This window comes from Mesoplodon mirus, assembly GCF_964341445.2.
Source record: "Mesoplodon mirus genome assembly, chromosome: 4".
Lineage (NCBI taxonomy): Eukaryota > Metazoa > Chordata > Mammalia > Artiodactyla > Ziphiidae > Mesoplodon > Mesoplodon mirus.
In genome coordinates, this window is record NC_138979.1 from 102,717,014 (window position 1) to 102,730,889 (window position 13,876).

At 37.6% G+C, this 13,876-nt stretch overlaps 1 protein-coding gene across 3 annotated transcripts in view; it reads left to right on the plus strand.

The window, feature by feature from the left end:
* Positions 1 to 13,876, plus strand: part of TTBK2 (tau tubulin kinase 2) — a 153,569-nt gene that overhangs the window by 35,460 nt on the left and 104,233 nt on the right. Inside the window, exons 2-3 of one of the 3 annotated variants that reach the window (XM_082620122.1) lie at positions 7,648 to 7,783; positions 13,513 to 13,660. In XM_082620122.1, the coding sequence (XP_082476248.1) occupies positions 7,715 to 7,783; positions 13,513 to 13,660 (217 nt within the window). In that variant the 5' untranslated portion in view covers positions 7,648 to 7,714. Of the gene's footprint in view, positions 1 to 6,234; positions 7,784 to 13,512; positions 13,661 to 13,876 lie in introns of those variants that run through there. The other 2 variants (XM_082620121.1, XM_082620124.1) reach the window with 2 other exon arrangements.

A 13,876-nucleotide genomic window follows, 5' to 3' on the forward strand; every position in this document is an offset into this window, starting at 1 on the left:
TCTAGGACTTTATATGTCTTTCTATTTATTCCTTCACTTCCTGGAGCATTTTTATAGTAGCTGCTTTTACGTCTTTGATAAGTCCCAGATCTCTGTTATCTTGGCATTTACATTTGCTGATTTGTCCTTTCACATGTAAGTTGAGATTTTCCTGGTTCTTTGTATATTTGGTAGTTTTGGATTGTGTCCTTGTTATTTAAAAAATTATGAGACTTGAGTCTTATTTAAATTCTGCAGAGAATGTTGATATTTTAAAAATTTAACCACCTAGTTGTGTTGAGGTTGCACATTCTAACTAGCCTTCCAAGTATTTTGGTTTTAATATTAGTTTGGTTTTTAAAGCCTTTGAAATAATACTCAGATCTGTCCCAGATGTATACCAGGGGTGGTCAGTCTTGCACCTGGACAGTGAGCCTAAGCCTTAGTTCAGTTCTCAAAGTTACTGGTATGCTGTTTAATGTCATATCTTTTAGTGATGCTAAATGTGATCTGTAAGTGTAAGTATTACCGGTTTCATTCATTCATTATTAAGTTCTAAATCAACCAACCTTTCACCTAAGAGTTTTGGTAGCCATTCATAACCATTGCCTACATTATTTCATTAGGTGTTGCAGAATGGTGAGTTTTTAATTCTGTGACTATCAACTACTTGGTTTCTTTGAAATACAGTTAATACTACAGGAAAGGCAGGGTAAATGCTTGACTTATTTTCCTTTTATTTATATTCAGAATAATGAATTAGTACCCTAGCAATTGTTTGTAGCATCTACTGAATTGTTTTTGAATATCATTATGAATTTATGGGTTATTATATATTTCATGTGTTTCAATTATTGCAATCATTATTCTTTTATTTGAATTTCCTTATTTATTTTTTATTTTGGCCATGCCACATGGCTTGCCAGATCTCAGTTTCCCGAACAGGGATTGAGCCTGGGCCACGGCAGTGAAAGTGCCGAATCCTAACCACTAGACCACCTGGGAACTCCCTCATTATTCTTTTAGATGTCAATTTTCTGACTTCAAACCATTGTGAACCCGTTCCACTTAGCTCCTGTGTCCTTTTGACTTGACTCCATTATCTTGAACAAAGTTGGATTCACCATGAGGATAATGAAGCTTAAGCTTCAGGGTTCTTTATTTGCATTGGCTTCTTTCAAAGCTTTGGGAGCAAAGTTTTAGTAATTGGTCATATGTAAAATTTGTAAAAGTAAGATTTTTAAGATAGGGGCCTCACTTAATATAAATTCCAGGCCCCATAAATCCTGGATCTGTCCCAAGTCTTTGGTATATTCCCTGCTTTCAAGCACAGCAAGGTTCTAGGCTCATCTTTTATATTTCCTGCCCCAGTTTTAGAAATAGCCATTTTTCCAAGGAGCTTTTGTTCTTTTTTTGAGGGAAATGGTATTTGGAACTTTGAGTTTGGATGCTAGAGATGCTTAATCTGTTGGGCTGCATTGCTTCTAGGACTTCTTGATGGTTAGACTTGTGAAATACATGTTTAAATAAAGATCATATTTTTTTTTATGTTTTCTTCAATGTCAGATTTCAGGATTTTTACTTGACCTCTTTGACTTTTATATTTGTATCTCTTTATACTGAAAATGTTGACTCTTAGTGACTTAATATAATCACTTATTTGCTGTCTTGCAGTATACCTATAATAGTTTTTAAATAACAGAATTGATATTATTTCTAATGACAAAACTACTAAATGCAGTTTTAAGTTTCTTTGTTGTTCTTTTATTCCTTAAGCTATATCCCACTAGGGGTATACAATCAAAATACTGTATTTTAAAGCCACTTGAATTATTTTCTGTGTGATAATGTCACATACTTGGTATGCAGTGGGTTCTTGGTTTCACTTTGTTTTAGATTTTTAGAGATTGTACTCCTTTCATTTGTAGTATTTGGTTTTTTAAAAAATTTATTTTGTCTTTTAATTGTCTTGAAGGAAGAGGTCACCACTCAGTGTCAACAAAACACTAAATTTATTGGTCTCCATTCAGGGGAGAGTTGTGAAGCTTAGAGTTCAGGGATTGGTGAAGTGGGAGTGTTTAGGAAGTGGTTGAACTTTTGATAAACAGATGTGTCTATGGACTGTGGCTGTTACTGACTGGTTGACTTTCTGAAGTGTGGTCACTAATTTGAAGCTGTCATTGATAGACTGGGATGAGTTTGATGCTAGTTCTGATGATTACTTTGTTGCTATGGGCCTTTCTTGAATTTGGAGTATAGGAGTTTTTTTTCTTGTATGTAAAACAATGATTTTTGTTCCAAAATGAAAACTATATCACAAGATACATTCTTAGAAGTCTGACTTTTATCCTTATCCCCTCCATCCTGTTTTCTCCTTTCTTTTGGGCAAAGGTTGGCAAGCAATAGTCTGCAGGCCAAATCTGGCCACCCATCTCTTTTTGTAAGTAAATTTTTGTTGGAACACATACTCTGTTGTTTATGTATTGTCTATGTTTTCTTTTATTTTAAAATGGCAGAGCTGAGTAGCTATGACAGAGATTATATAGCTTATAAAGACTGAAATATTTATTATTTGGCCCTTTACTGAAAAAAATTTATTGATCTCTGCTATCATTTTCATCACTTTTTGGCTTTTCCTTCCTTTTTTAAAATAATAAAAGCAAATATGTTAATATATTTAACATTTACCTTCCTTTTACAGAAAAGTAGTATACTGTAAACACTTCACTGCATCTTATTTTTTTCACTTAACAGTATATCCTGAAAATCACTCTGTGTCAGTATATCTCTAATTCCTAGACTAGTACTCCATTACATAAGTGAATCATTTCACGTTCAACCAATCCCCTATTGAGTGACTGTTAATTTTTTCCCTAGCCTTTTGTAACTATAAATAATGTTATAGTGAAAAGGCTTGTGAAGAAGTCATTTCACATGTTTTTGCCATTGTACCTTTGGAATAGGTTCCTTGAAGTGGAATTGCTGGATTAGAGTTTAAATATAAATTATTTTATTATGCTGTATATTACCGTATTCTCCTCCATGGGGCCCATACTTTTTTTTTTTTTTTTACTGTGATAAAGAACACATAACATAAAATTTACCATCTTAATCATTTTTTACTATACAGTCAGTAGTGTTAAGTATATTCACATTGTTTCAAAACAGATTTCTAGAACTTTTTCATCTTGCAAAACTAAAATTCTATACCAATTGAAAAACAATGCCCCCTTCCCCCTCCCCCCTCCTGCCTCTAGTAACCACCATTCTTCTTTCTGTTTCCATGATTTTGACTGCTCTGGATATCTCATATAAATAGAATCATAAAGAGTATTTGTCCTTTTGTGACTGGCTTTATCACTCAGCCAGGTTCATTCATGTTGTAGCATGTGACGGGATTTCCTTTTTAAAGGCTGAATAATATTCCATTGTGTGTATATTCCACATTTTCTTTATCCATTCAACTGTAGATGGACATGTGGGCTGCTTCCACCTTTTGACTATTGTGAAGAATGCTGCTGTGGGCTTGAGTGTACAAATATATTTGTCTGAGTTCTTGCTTTCAATTTTTGAGGGTATATACCCAGAAATGGAATTGCTGAATCGTATGGGAATTGATGGTTTAATTTTTTTAGCAACTGCCATACTGTTTTTCATAGTGACTGCATCATTTTATATCCCCATGCACAGTGTACAAGAGTTCCAGTTTCTCCACATCCTTGTCAGCACTCATTATTTTCTTCTTTTTATAGTAGCCATCCTAGTGGGTATGAGGTGATTTTTTGCTGTTCTCTAGATTTTGAGCATTTTTTTCATGTGCTTTTTGGCTATTTGTGTATCTTCTTTGGAGGACTGTTTATTCAGGCCGTTTGCCCATTTTTTAATTGAATTATTTGATTTTTGTTTTGTTGAATTATTCTTTATTCTGGGTATTAACCATGTATCAGATATATAGTTTGCAATTATTTCCCCCAATTTCATAGGTTGTCTTTTAGCATATAAAATTTTAAAAATTTTGACAGTCCAGTTTATCTATTTTCTTTGGTTTGCTGGGCTTTAGGTGTCATACCTAAGAAATCATTGCTTAATCCAAGGTCAGTGAAGATTTATGCCTGTGATTTCTTTTAAGAGTTTTATAGTTTTAGCTTTTACATTTAGGTCTTTGATCCATTTTGAGTTAATTTTTGTGTATGATGTTAGGTAGGGGTACAAATTCGTTCTTTTGCATGTGGATATTTACTTGTCCCAGCCCCATTTGTTAAAACAAACTCTAGATCTTTTTAATCTATGCATCTCTTGTTTTTTACTTTTAATATAGAATATTGCAGTTATGCCCAGAAACAGTATAATGGATTTACATATACCCATCATACAAAAATTATAAAAATTCTGTCATTCTTACCTCATTTTATCTTCTACCCGCAAAACAATAACTCTTTTTCCCCTTAGAGTGCTTAAGGCAAATCTAAGACCTTTTATCACTTTGTACATTGGTAGTTTGTGTATCTCTTACAGAGAAAGACTTTATAAACATAACTACACTACTATTATTACACCCTACAAAATTACCAATTATTCCTTACCCAGTAGTTTTTAAATTTTATCTGATTGCTAGTTGCTGCCTTAGGTAGATACGTATCTTGTTTCTTATAATGAGCAGTGTAAAGCTTTTTTATTTTACATGCCATTTGTCTTGGGTCATTTTGTCATTTATATGGGTCATTTTGTTCTTTAGGATCTCCGTAATCATGATTTAGCTCATTGTATCTTCATGTTGTCATTTAACATGTACCTCGATCCCCCTTATTTTTGTAAACTTATAATTAAATCTAGAAGCTTGATTAGATTTAGAGGTGTTTTGTTTGTTTGTTTTAAGGCAAGAGACTTCATAGGTGTTACTGAGAAAATTTTGTTGCATCTGTCAGGAAGCACTTCATGTTTCATTGTTCTACCTTTTAGTGATGTTAACGTTGATCATTGAGTTCAATTTGATCCTTCCATATTAAAGTTCTCCATCCACTTTTTACCTTATGGTTTTAGCAGCCATTGATGGTCATTGCCTAGATTCATTATTTAACCAGGGATTGGAAAATGATGATTTTCTAATTCTATAATTTCTTCTGAACTTATTAGCTGTGACTATTCTCTAAGGAAAAAGTTGCCTTCATCATCTCTTTGGTTTCCCAGAAATACTGTTCATATCAGAAAGGTGGGTTAAATGCTTGATTCTTTCTATTTATTTGACAGTTTTCAGTTGTGCCTTAGCAACCTCCAAAATTGACCTCCAAAATTCTTTTTTCTTTTTTGAGTGTCATTATGAACTCATGAGTATTTAGTTTTTAAATTTATTTATTTTTTATAAATTTATTTTTATTTATTTATTTTTGGCTGCATTGGGTCTTCATTGCTGTGCATGGGCTTTCTCTAGTTGAGGCGAGCGGGGGCTACTCTTCATTGCAGTGCGTGGGCTTCTCAGTGCGGTGGGCTCTCTTGTTGTGGAGCACAGGCTCTCGTTGCGGAGCACAGGCTCTAGGTGCATGAGCTTCAGTAGTTGTGGCACGGGGGCTCAGTAGTTGTGGCTTGTGGGCCCTAGAGCGCAGGCTCAGTAGTTGTGGCGCATGGGCTTAGTTGCTCCATGGCATGTGGGATCTTCCTGGGCCAGGGCTTGAACCTGTGTCCCCTTCATTGGCAGGTGGATTCTTAACCACTGCACCACCAGGGAAGTCCGTTTATGTTTTTGATGTTTTTCACTCACTGCAGTCACCATTCTTGTATCTGCTCAAATTGTTTCATCTTTGGCAAATGAGAATTCTTTCACTTGTCTCTGAATTCCTTTTGGCTTTTTAGTAGTAGTACTGTTAACATTTTTGCTTTCTGATTTGACAAGATGCCCCAAGTTCATTGTGCATAATTTCCTGTGCCAGACCTGGAATGAGCCATTTCTTCAAGGAGCTCTTATTTCTTTTAGTGGCACATGATGTTTAGACTTCACAATCTGGAGGCAGGTGTTCTCATTGCTACTGGGTTATCATTGCTTTTAAGCCTTTTCAGGCCAATCCTCATGCCAAATTTTCTATCATAATTTGATTGTCTGATACTTGTTACGTAGTTGATTCCTAGGGGCATTTCTTGGGAACAATATTCTTTGAGTTCTGTGTGTTCATAACTGTTTCCTTTAGCCTTGAAGGTTACTTTGGCTGGATAGAACACGCTTGGCTCACATTTCCCTGGATACTTAAATATGCAGTAAGCTGTTTGTGCCAATGTCTGTTCCCAGTCTGATTTTTTTCCCCTTATGTATAATTTGGACTTTCTGCACATACGTCCAGTGAAATTTTTTTCCCTTTAAAATTCAGTAGCTTTTCTAGACTGTGTTTTGGCATTGACCTTCTTCTGAGTTGTTTTCCCAGATATGTAGTATACCATTTCAACGTGCAGATTTAGTCCTTTTTTAATTTCCAGGAATTATTTTCTTGAATTATAGTGGCTAATATTTGTTCCATCTCATAGCTTTGGGGTTTTTTTTGGCAGCCTTTTATAATATGTATTTTATATTTACTTGTCTTTTATCACTTTTAATTTCTAAATTTCTTTTTAATTTTTTTCATTTTTCCCTTTATTTTTTCTCCCTTAATTTTATGTTGTTTTCGCTCATGTCTCTTCTACTTGAATCTTCATTTCTTTTTCTTTAATTTCTGTTCCTTTTCTGAATTTGCTCAGATTTCTTTTTATGTCTTTCTGTTGCCTAGCTCTCTCATTTAAGAGCTTTTCTAATTATGATTTATGTTCTTTTTTTTTTTTTTTTTTTGCGGTACGCGGGCCTCTCACCACCGCGGCCTCTCCCGTTGCGGAGCACAGGCTCCGGACGCACAGGCTCAGTGGCCACGGCCCACGGGCCCAGCCGCTCCGCGGCACATGGGATCTTCCTGGACCAGGGCACGAACCCGTGTCCCCTGCATCAGCAGGCGGACTCTCAACCGCTGTGCCACCAGTGAAGCCCCGATATATGTTCTTTTAAAGCTTCTTTTTCTTATTTTCCTTTAGTTTGTTCTGTAATATTAGGTCACAGTTTTATCTCCTTTAAGCCATATTTTTCTGCAGTACCTTCATTTTCTACAGGTATGTTGTTCATGTTGTTATCCTTTTTTCTTACAATATCATTGTATTGGGTTTGATCAACAGACCTTTTCTGTGGCTCATGTTTATTTCCTATGCATTTTAAATGCATTTTGTAACATTAAAATTATATTAGCTCTGGTGATGTTAAGCTCTAAGTTTTAACAACCTATTAAACTGTAAGCTGTTGTGAATTAGGTACGATTTTTTTTTTCTTAGCAGTGTGTTGGACTAAGGATAGTAGTCTGGGTTAACTGCCATTGACACCATGCTTGTCCTGAGGTCTAGCAATCTCAGTTACTGTAAATTATATTTGTGTTATAATATAATGCTTCTTTAATGTCTGGCTATTTCACTGGGCATCTGTAATGGAAAGATAAGTACTTTTTTTTTTTTACATATACTAAACAGATTTTAGAATGGAATTTGTGGGGTTTTTCCCCTGTTTCTAGCAAAGCAACCTAATTAATGTATAGGATTAGTAGTGTTACTTGATGCTGGAATGTTTGTGTTAATTAGTCCTGATATGCTGCTGCGTTTCTTTTGTTTCAGGTTAAATGGAAACCACCCTTGGGAGCTGGATGCCTGCGTAGCCATTCTACCATATCAGTGAATTGCAATGAGTGGAGGAGGAGAGCAGCCAGATATCCTCAGTGTTGGAATCCTGGTCAAAGAAAGATGGAAAGTAGTGAGTATACATCAGGGAGAGAGAGGGGCAGGGTGGGGGGAGGGGCTGCATACATATGAGGGGGTAACTTTTGGTATCTTGATAAAACCATTTCATTAGGAAATAATACATATATTGCTTATATGCCTAAAGCAGTTATTTTTGGTTCTTTTCCTATGATTAGGTTCTGTTTATGCCCTAATTCTTATTCTTGCTTCTTATAGGAGTAAATTTTCCTAAACTCTGATCGGTACTATTTTTAAAAAAATTTATTTATTCATTTATTTTTGGCTGCGTTGGGTCTTTGTCACCGCAGGAGGGCTTTCTCTAGTTGCGGCGAGTGGGAGCTACTCTTCGTTGCGCTGCGCGGGCTTCTCATTGCAGTGGCTTGTCTTGTTGCAGAGCATGGGCTCTAGGTGCGCGTGCTTCAGTAGTTGTGGCACACAGGCTCAGTAGACGTGGCTCGCGGGCTCTAGAGTGCCGGCTCAGTAGTTGTGGCGCATGGGCTTAGTTGCTTCGCAGCATGTGGGATCTTCCCGGACCAGGGGTCAAACCCATGTCCCCTGCACTGGCAGGCGGATTCTTAACCACTGCACCACCAGGGAAGTCCTCTGATAGCTACTATTGAGTAAGGTAAATAAAAGTATACTTAGGGAAAGAACAGTTGAAAAAAAAATACAGTGCAGTGAACTGCCCTTTTTTATTTTTTAACATTTTATTAAGGAAAATTGTAAGTATACATTAAAATAGTGAGACTGTTATAAAGAACCTCGAGGTACTCATGCCCCAGCTTAAACAGTTATAGACTGATGGTCAATCTTGTTTCAGCTCTTTAACCTCTCTCCCAGAAATTTTTTTTTTTTTTTTTTTTTTGTGGTATGAGGGCCTCTCACTGTTGTGGCCTCCCGTTGCGGAGCACAGGCTCCGGACGCACAGGCTCAGCGGCCATGGCTCACGGGCCCAGCCGCTCCGCGGCGTGTGGGATCTTCCCGGACCGGGGCACGAACCCATGTCCCCTGCATCAGCAGGCGGACTCTCAACCACTGTGCCACCAGGGAAGCCCTCCCAGAATATTTTGAAGCAAATATTTTACCTTAGCATTTCTCTTTACGCACTTCAGTATATATCTCTAAAATATATACTTCTTCTTAAAATATAATCATAATATCATTATCACATCTAGAAAAGCAATCATTTCTTAATATCATTAGGTATCCTTCCAACTTTCACATTTTCCTAATTGTTTTGTAAATTATTTTTAACAGTTGAATCAACCAAATCCAAGTAAAGTCTGGATATTGCAGTTGGTTTACATCACTTAAGTTTTGTTTAACTTCTAGGTTCCTTTTTATCTCTCTTTTTTTCCTTACAGTTTATTTACTAACAAAACTAGGTTATTTGCCTGTAGAATTTTCCACAGTTTGGATTTTTTCTATTGCTTCCACGTGGTGTTAACATGTTTCTCTGTCTCATGTATTTTATGTAAACTGTTAGTTATTTAGAGAGGCTTGATGGATCTGACTTCAGGTTTGTTTATTGAATTAGGGGCATTTCTTTTTTCATAGAAGGTATTGTGAACTTTGGATGGGAGGCATATAATGTCTTATTGCCCATCATTTTTTGTGATGTTAGCACTACTGATTATCATTGTCTTGGTCTGTTAATTCATTAGGGATTGCAGACTGGTGATAGTCTATCATTCCTTCATTTATTAGTTGAAGTACATCTATGAAGAGAAATTTCCCATCATTAACTATCTGACTACCCTGAGATACGGTTTGACTAGGAATACAGGATAAATGCTTGAGTCTTTTCTTAGTTTACCAGTTTTCAAAATAATGAATTGGTTCCCTAGCATCTTCTAAAAGTGACCAATGAAATTTTTAAAAATATAATTAAGAATTCTTGGATTTAAGCATATTTAATGTGTTTCAGTCCACATCAGTTATCATTCTTATTGATTCTAGTTATCATTCTTATTGATGCGCAAATTGTCTCATTTGACTAAGGGGACATTCTTCAGGTTGTCTCCTGAGTGCTTTTAACATGATCCTAATAGTCTTTTGATGGCTTCCTTGCCCTAGACTTGGAATCTGCCATCTTTCCTCCTATGAAAGAAGCTATTTTTGTTTTGGATATATTTAAATATATTTTATGGCTACCCAGTCTTTGGTAACCAAAGTTTTGTTCCATTAGCAGGTTTAGCAAAACTATTTAATAGTTTCCTTAGTCTATCAACAGATTGGAAAAAGAAGATTCTTCTTTTAGAAATAAAAATTTTGGGCTTCCCTGGTGGTGCAGTGGTTGAGAGTCCACCTGCCGATGCAGGGGACACGGGTTCGTGCCCCGGTCCAGGAAGATCCCACATGCCGCGGAGTGGCTAGGCCCGTGAGCCATGGCCGCTGAGCCTGCGCGTCCAGAGCCTGTGCTTCGCAACGGGAGAGGCCACAACAGTGAGAGGCCCGCGTATTGCAAAAAAAAATAAAATAAAAATAAAAATTTTGTTTCTATGGTACAGTGTTTTACTGATTAGGCAAATCAGTAGGCTTTGAAAATTTACTTGAGTAAATATAAGAAAAGAACCTTTTCATCATCATGGACTGGTGCAGGGAGATTCCAGCAATTGGTAATCGTTAATGTAAGTCAGGCATGAGTGTTGCTTTGGTGGGAGCTTTGTGTTAAGTGCTGTGGTAAAGGTTGGCTTTCTTCAGTAGACACATCAAAAGGTGACAAATGAAGCTACGTCTGGCATAGTTGCTCTGTCCTGGTAATGAGAGCTAATAAATGTATGGAGCATGTCCCCCAAATTTGAGAGTCATAGTGGCATTTTTAGTAAAAAATCATAGGCTCATTGTTAAGGATGGTGTTTTGGTTATCTACTGTTATATAACAAACTGCATCAAAACTTAGAGGCTTAAAACAGTCATTTATTTTGCTCACAGTCTTGTGGATTAGGAATTTAAGAAGAATTTGCCTGGGTGGTTTGTCTCGTAGCCATGTGGCACTAGCAGGTTTGGGGATTGGAATGTCCACTTCCAGATGGCTTCTTTGGTGCCTTGGGGTCCTTAGTTCCCTTACCCCCAAACTGGTGGCCCATTTTCTAGGACCTCTCTACAGGGCTATGGCTTCTCAGGATGGACACTTTTTACATGGTGGCTGGCTCTTGAGAGTGTTCGGTTGGTTAAAGTAGTCACAGGATCCACCCAGGTTTAAGAGGGTGGGGAAATGGACTATGCCTCTTGATGGGGGAGTGGCAGGGTCACAGAAGAGCAAAAAGGATGGGCACTATTTTGTGGCCATCTTTAGAAAATACAGTCTGCCACAATCTTACCTCTATTCTTTCCCTAGTCTGCATATCACCATCGTACTAAATTACCTCTGTCTCTTTGCCATATAAACATTGGTGATGTCTTAGGGTTTTGTTAAGCTCAATAAAAAAAAAATTCATGCTCTATTATTGTTCAAATGATTTTATAGGAATAGACCAAGGAGCAAAATCATTTATTTCAGCTTAGAATTTTTGTTCTGTTGTTTGGTAAGGTTCTTTGTGAGGTAAAAACATGAAGCCACCTCGCATCAGAGTCCATAATTAGAAAGATGTCACTTTGGTACTGTTTATGACTTTTTAGAGTTACACAGTCTTTGTTTAATGGACAAAATATAAATAATCATAAGATTATTATGATTGGGCCCCAGTCAGGGCCCAAAAAAGAGAATTTATTTAACTGAAATTAAGTTCTGGAACTTTTTTTAGTCCCAAACTCATATCAGAGTTTCTCGTGGTATCTCTTCCTATCACCAAACCAGAATAAGGAAGGATTGTGGCTCATGTATACAAAGCAGTAAATAGTTATTTAGCAATAATTATATAGTTACCACTTTGCCAAATGCTATGGGGGAAATAAAAAATAGAAGGAGTGGCCCTCTCTTTGAAGATTAGTTTCATTGTAGGGGGATAGGGCATTGACAATGAACAGTTAAACAGTATGAGTTGAAACACTGTATAGTGTATTAATACAGGTGATACCTGAGGTATTTATAGTAAAATGATTAATTAAATGATTAAGCACATAATTCCTATAGAAATTTGGAAGAGATAAAGGAATCAACCTAGATGCAGAAATCAGTACAGACCGTGTGGGGAAAGAAGTAGGAATTGAGGTGAGGCCTCTGGGGTGGTTAAGATTTAGGACCCTGTGCCTCCAGTGATGACTTCCTACATTATATCACATCCTAGCTGCTTGATAACGTGCTAAGGAGAAGACTGAGTTTCAGGAATTGGAAGAAGGCTAATGTTACGCTGTATCTAGATTGAAGTATATCACCTCCCCCCTCCTACCCCAGTTTCTCACTGCTCTACAGTTCCAGTTGTCACTAGCTCTTCAGAACTTGCTTTTATTTTATTTTATTATTTTTTTCAACTTTTTATTTTACATTGGAGTGTAGTTAATTAACATAGAACTTGCTTTTAATACTCGAAGATCCCGATATTCCTCAGTTAAGCTAACACATTTTATTAGGGAGAATATTAAGTATTTGATGAAAGTATTTATTTATTTATCTATCTATCTATCTATCTGTCCCACGTGGCTTGCAGGATCTTAGTTCCCCAACCAGGGATTGAACCCCGGGCCACGGCAATGAAAGCACCAGCCCCCAACCACTGGACTACCAGGGAATTCCCTGATGAAAATATTTAATTTGGTTAGAGTTTACTATTATTTGAGCGTATGGATATATAGTGAACACTGGGATAGTTTAGAACAGAAGCTGTTCTGTGGAGCCTGTTCAGTGCCTCAGAAAGGAGGGTAAATGGTGCTGAGAGGGCTGAGCTCTGGCTGCCCCTGTCCCTTCTCCAACCTCCCCACATACATATCTCAATCAGGTTCCAGATAAGATTTCAGTTGGCAGAAAGATTTTTTTTTTAATTTTGTGGTACGTGGGCCTCTCACTGCTGTGGCCTCTGCCGCTGCGGAGCACAGGCTCCGGACGCGCAGGCTCAGCGACCATGACTCACGGGCCCAGCAGCTCTGCGGCATGTGGGATCTTCCCGGACTGGGTCACGAACCCACGTCCCCTGCATCGGCAGGCGGACCCCCAAGCACAGCGCCACCAGGGAAGCCCCGGCAGAAAGATCTTATGGATTTAAAGTCTTCAAATGATTGCCTTAGAATTAGAATAAATAGGGTTGTTGAGGGGTATTTGTGGGAAGTGAACTTTCAGATATTGTGTCTTTTATGATACTTCTGATGCTGGCTGTAGGCCAGATTTTAAAATTGTTTGTGGCTGAAATAAATTCAGTACTTTTTGTGGACAAAACTGTGAGAAAAGATTTTGATGTTATTTCTAGGTATTTGTTCTTGGCATATGCCTAGTTAACAATATTGAGATCTTTTATCATAAAATAGGGACGGGCTTCCCTGGTTGCGCAGTGGTTGAGAGTCCGCCTGCCGATGCAGGGGCGCGGGTTCGTGCCCCGATCCGGGAGGATCCCGCATGCTGCGGAGCGGCTGGGCCCGTGAGCCATGGCCGCTGGGCCTGTGCGTCCGGAGCCTGTGCTCCGCAATGGGAGAGGCCATGACAGTGGGAGGCCCGCGTACCACCAAAATAAATAAATAAATAAATAAATAAAATAAAATAGGGATAGGCAAATTATATATTATTTTCTAAATGTAAGAGATGAATTAGTTTCTAATTAGAATCTTCTAGTAATTTTGTGTGTGTGTGTTCTTATTTTATTTCCCATGCAGTTGAGGAAGATTGGGGGTGGGGGCTTTGGAGAAATTTACGATGCCTTGGACATACTTACCAGGGAAAATGTTGCACTGAAGGTGGAATCAGCTCAACAACCAAAACAAGTTCTGAAAATGGAGGTTGCTGTATTGAAAAAACTACAAGGTAAGCTGCTTGTATGATATACCAAGCAGTTTATAATTTATTGTTACCTTTGTGAACCTCAATCACATTCTCTATCAATTGAATATTCTGGTGTCAGCTTGGTTTAAACATGCTGAACGTTTTTCTCTTGGAAATTTTATCACTAGCAGTTGTAGAAATACTGATTGCTTAGAGTAATTGGACTTTGGGAATTCCTTTTCATGGTGAGCAAGGATG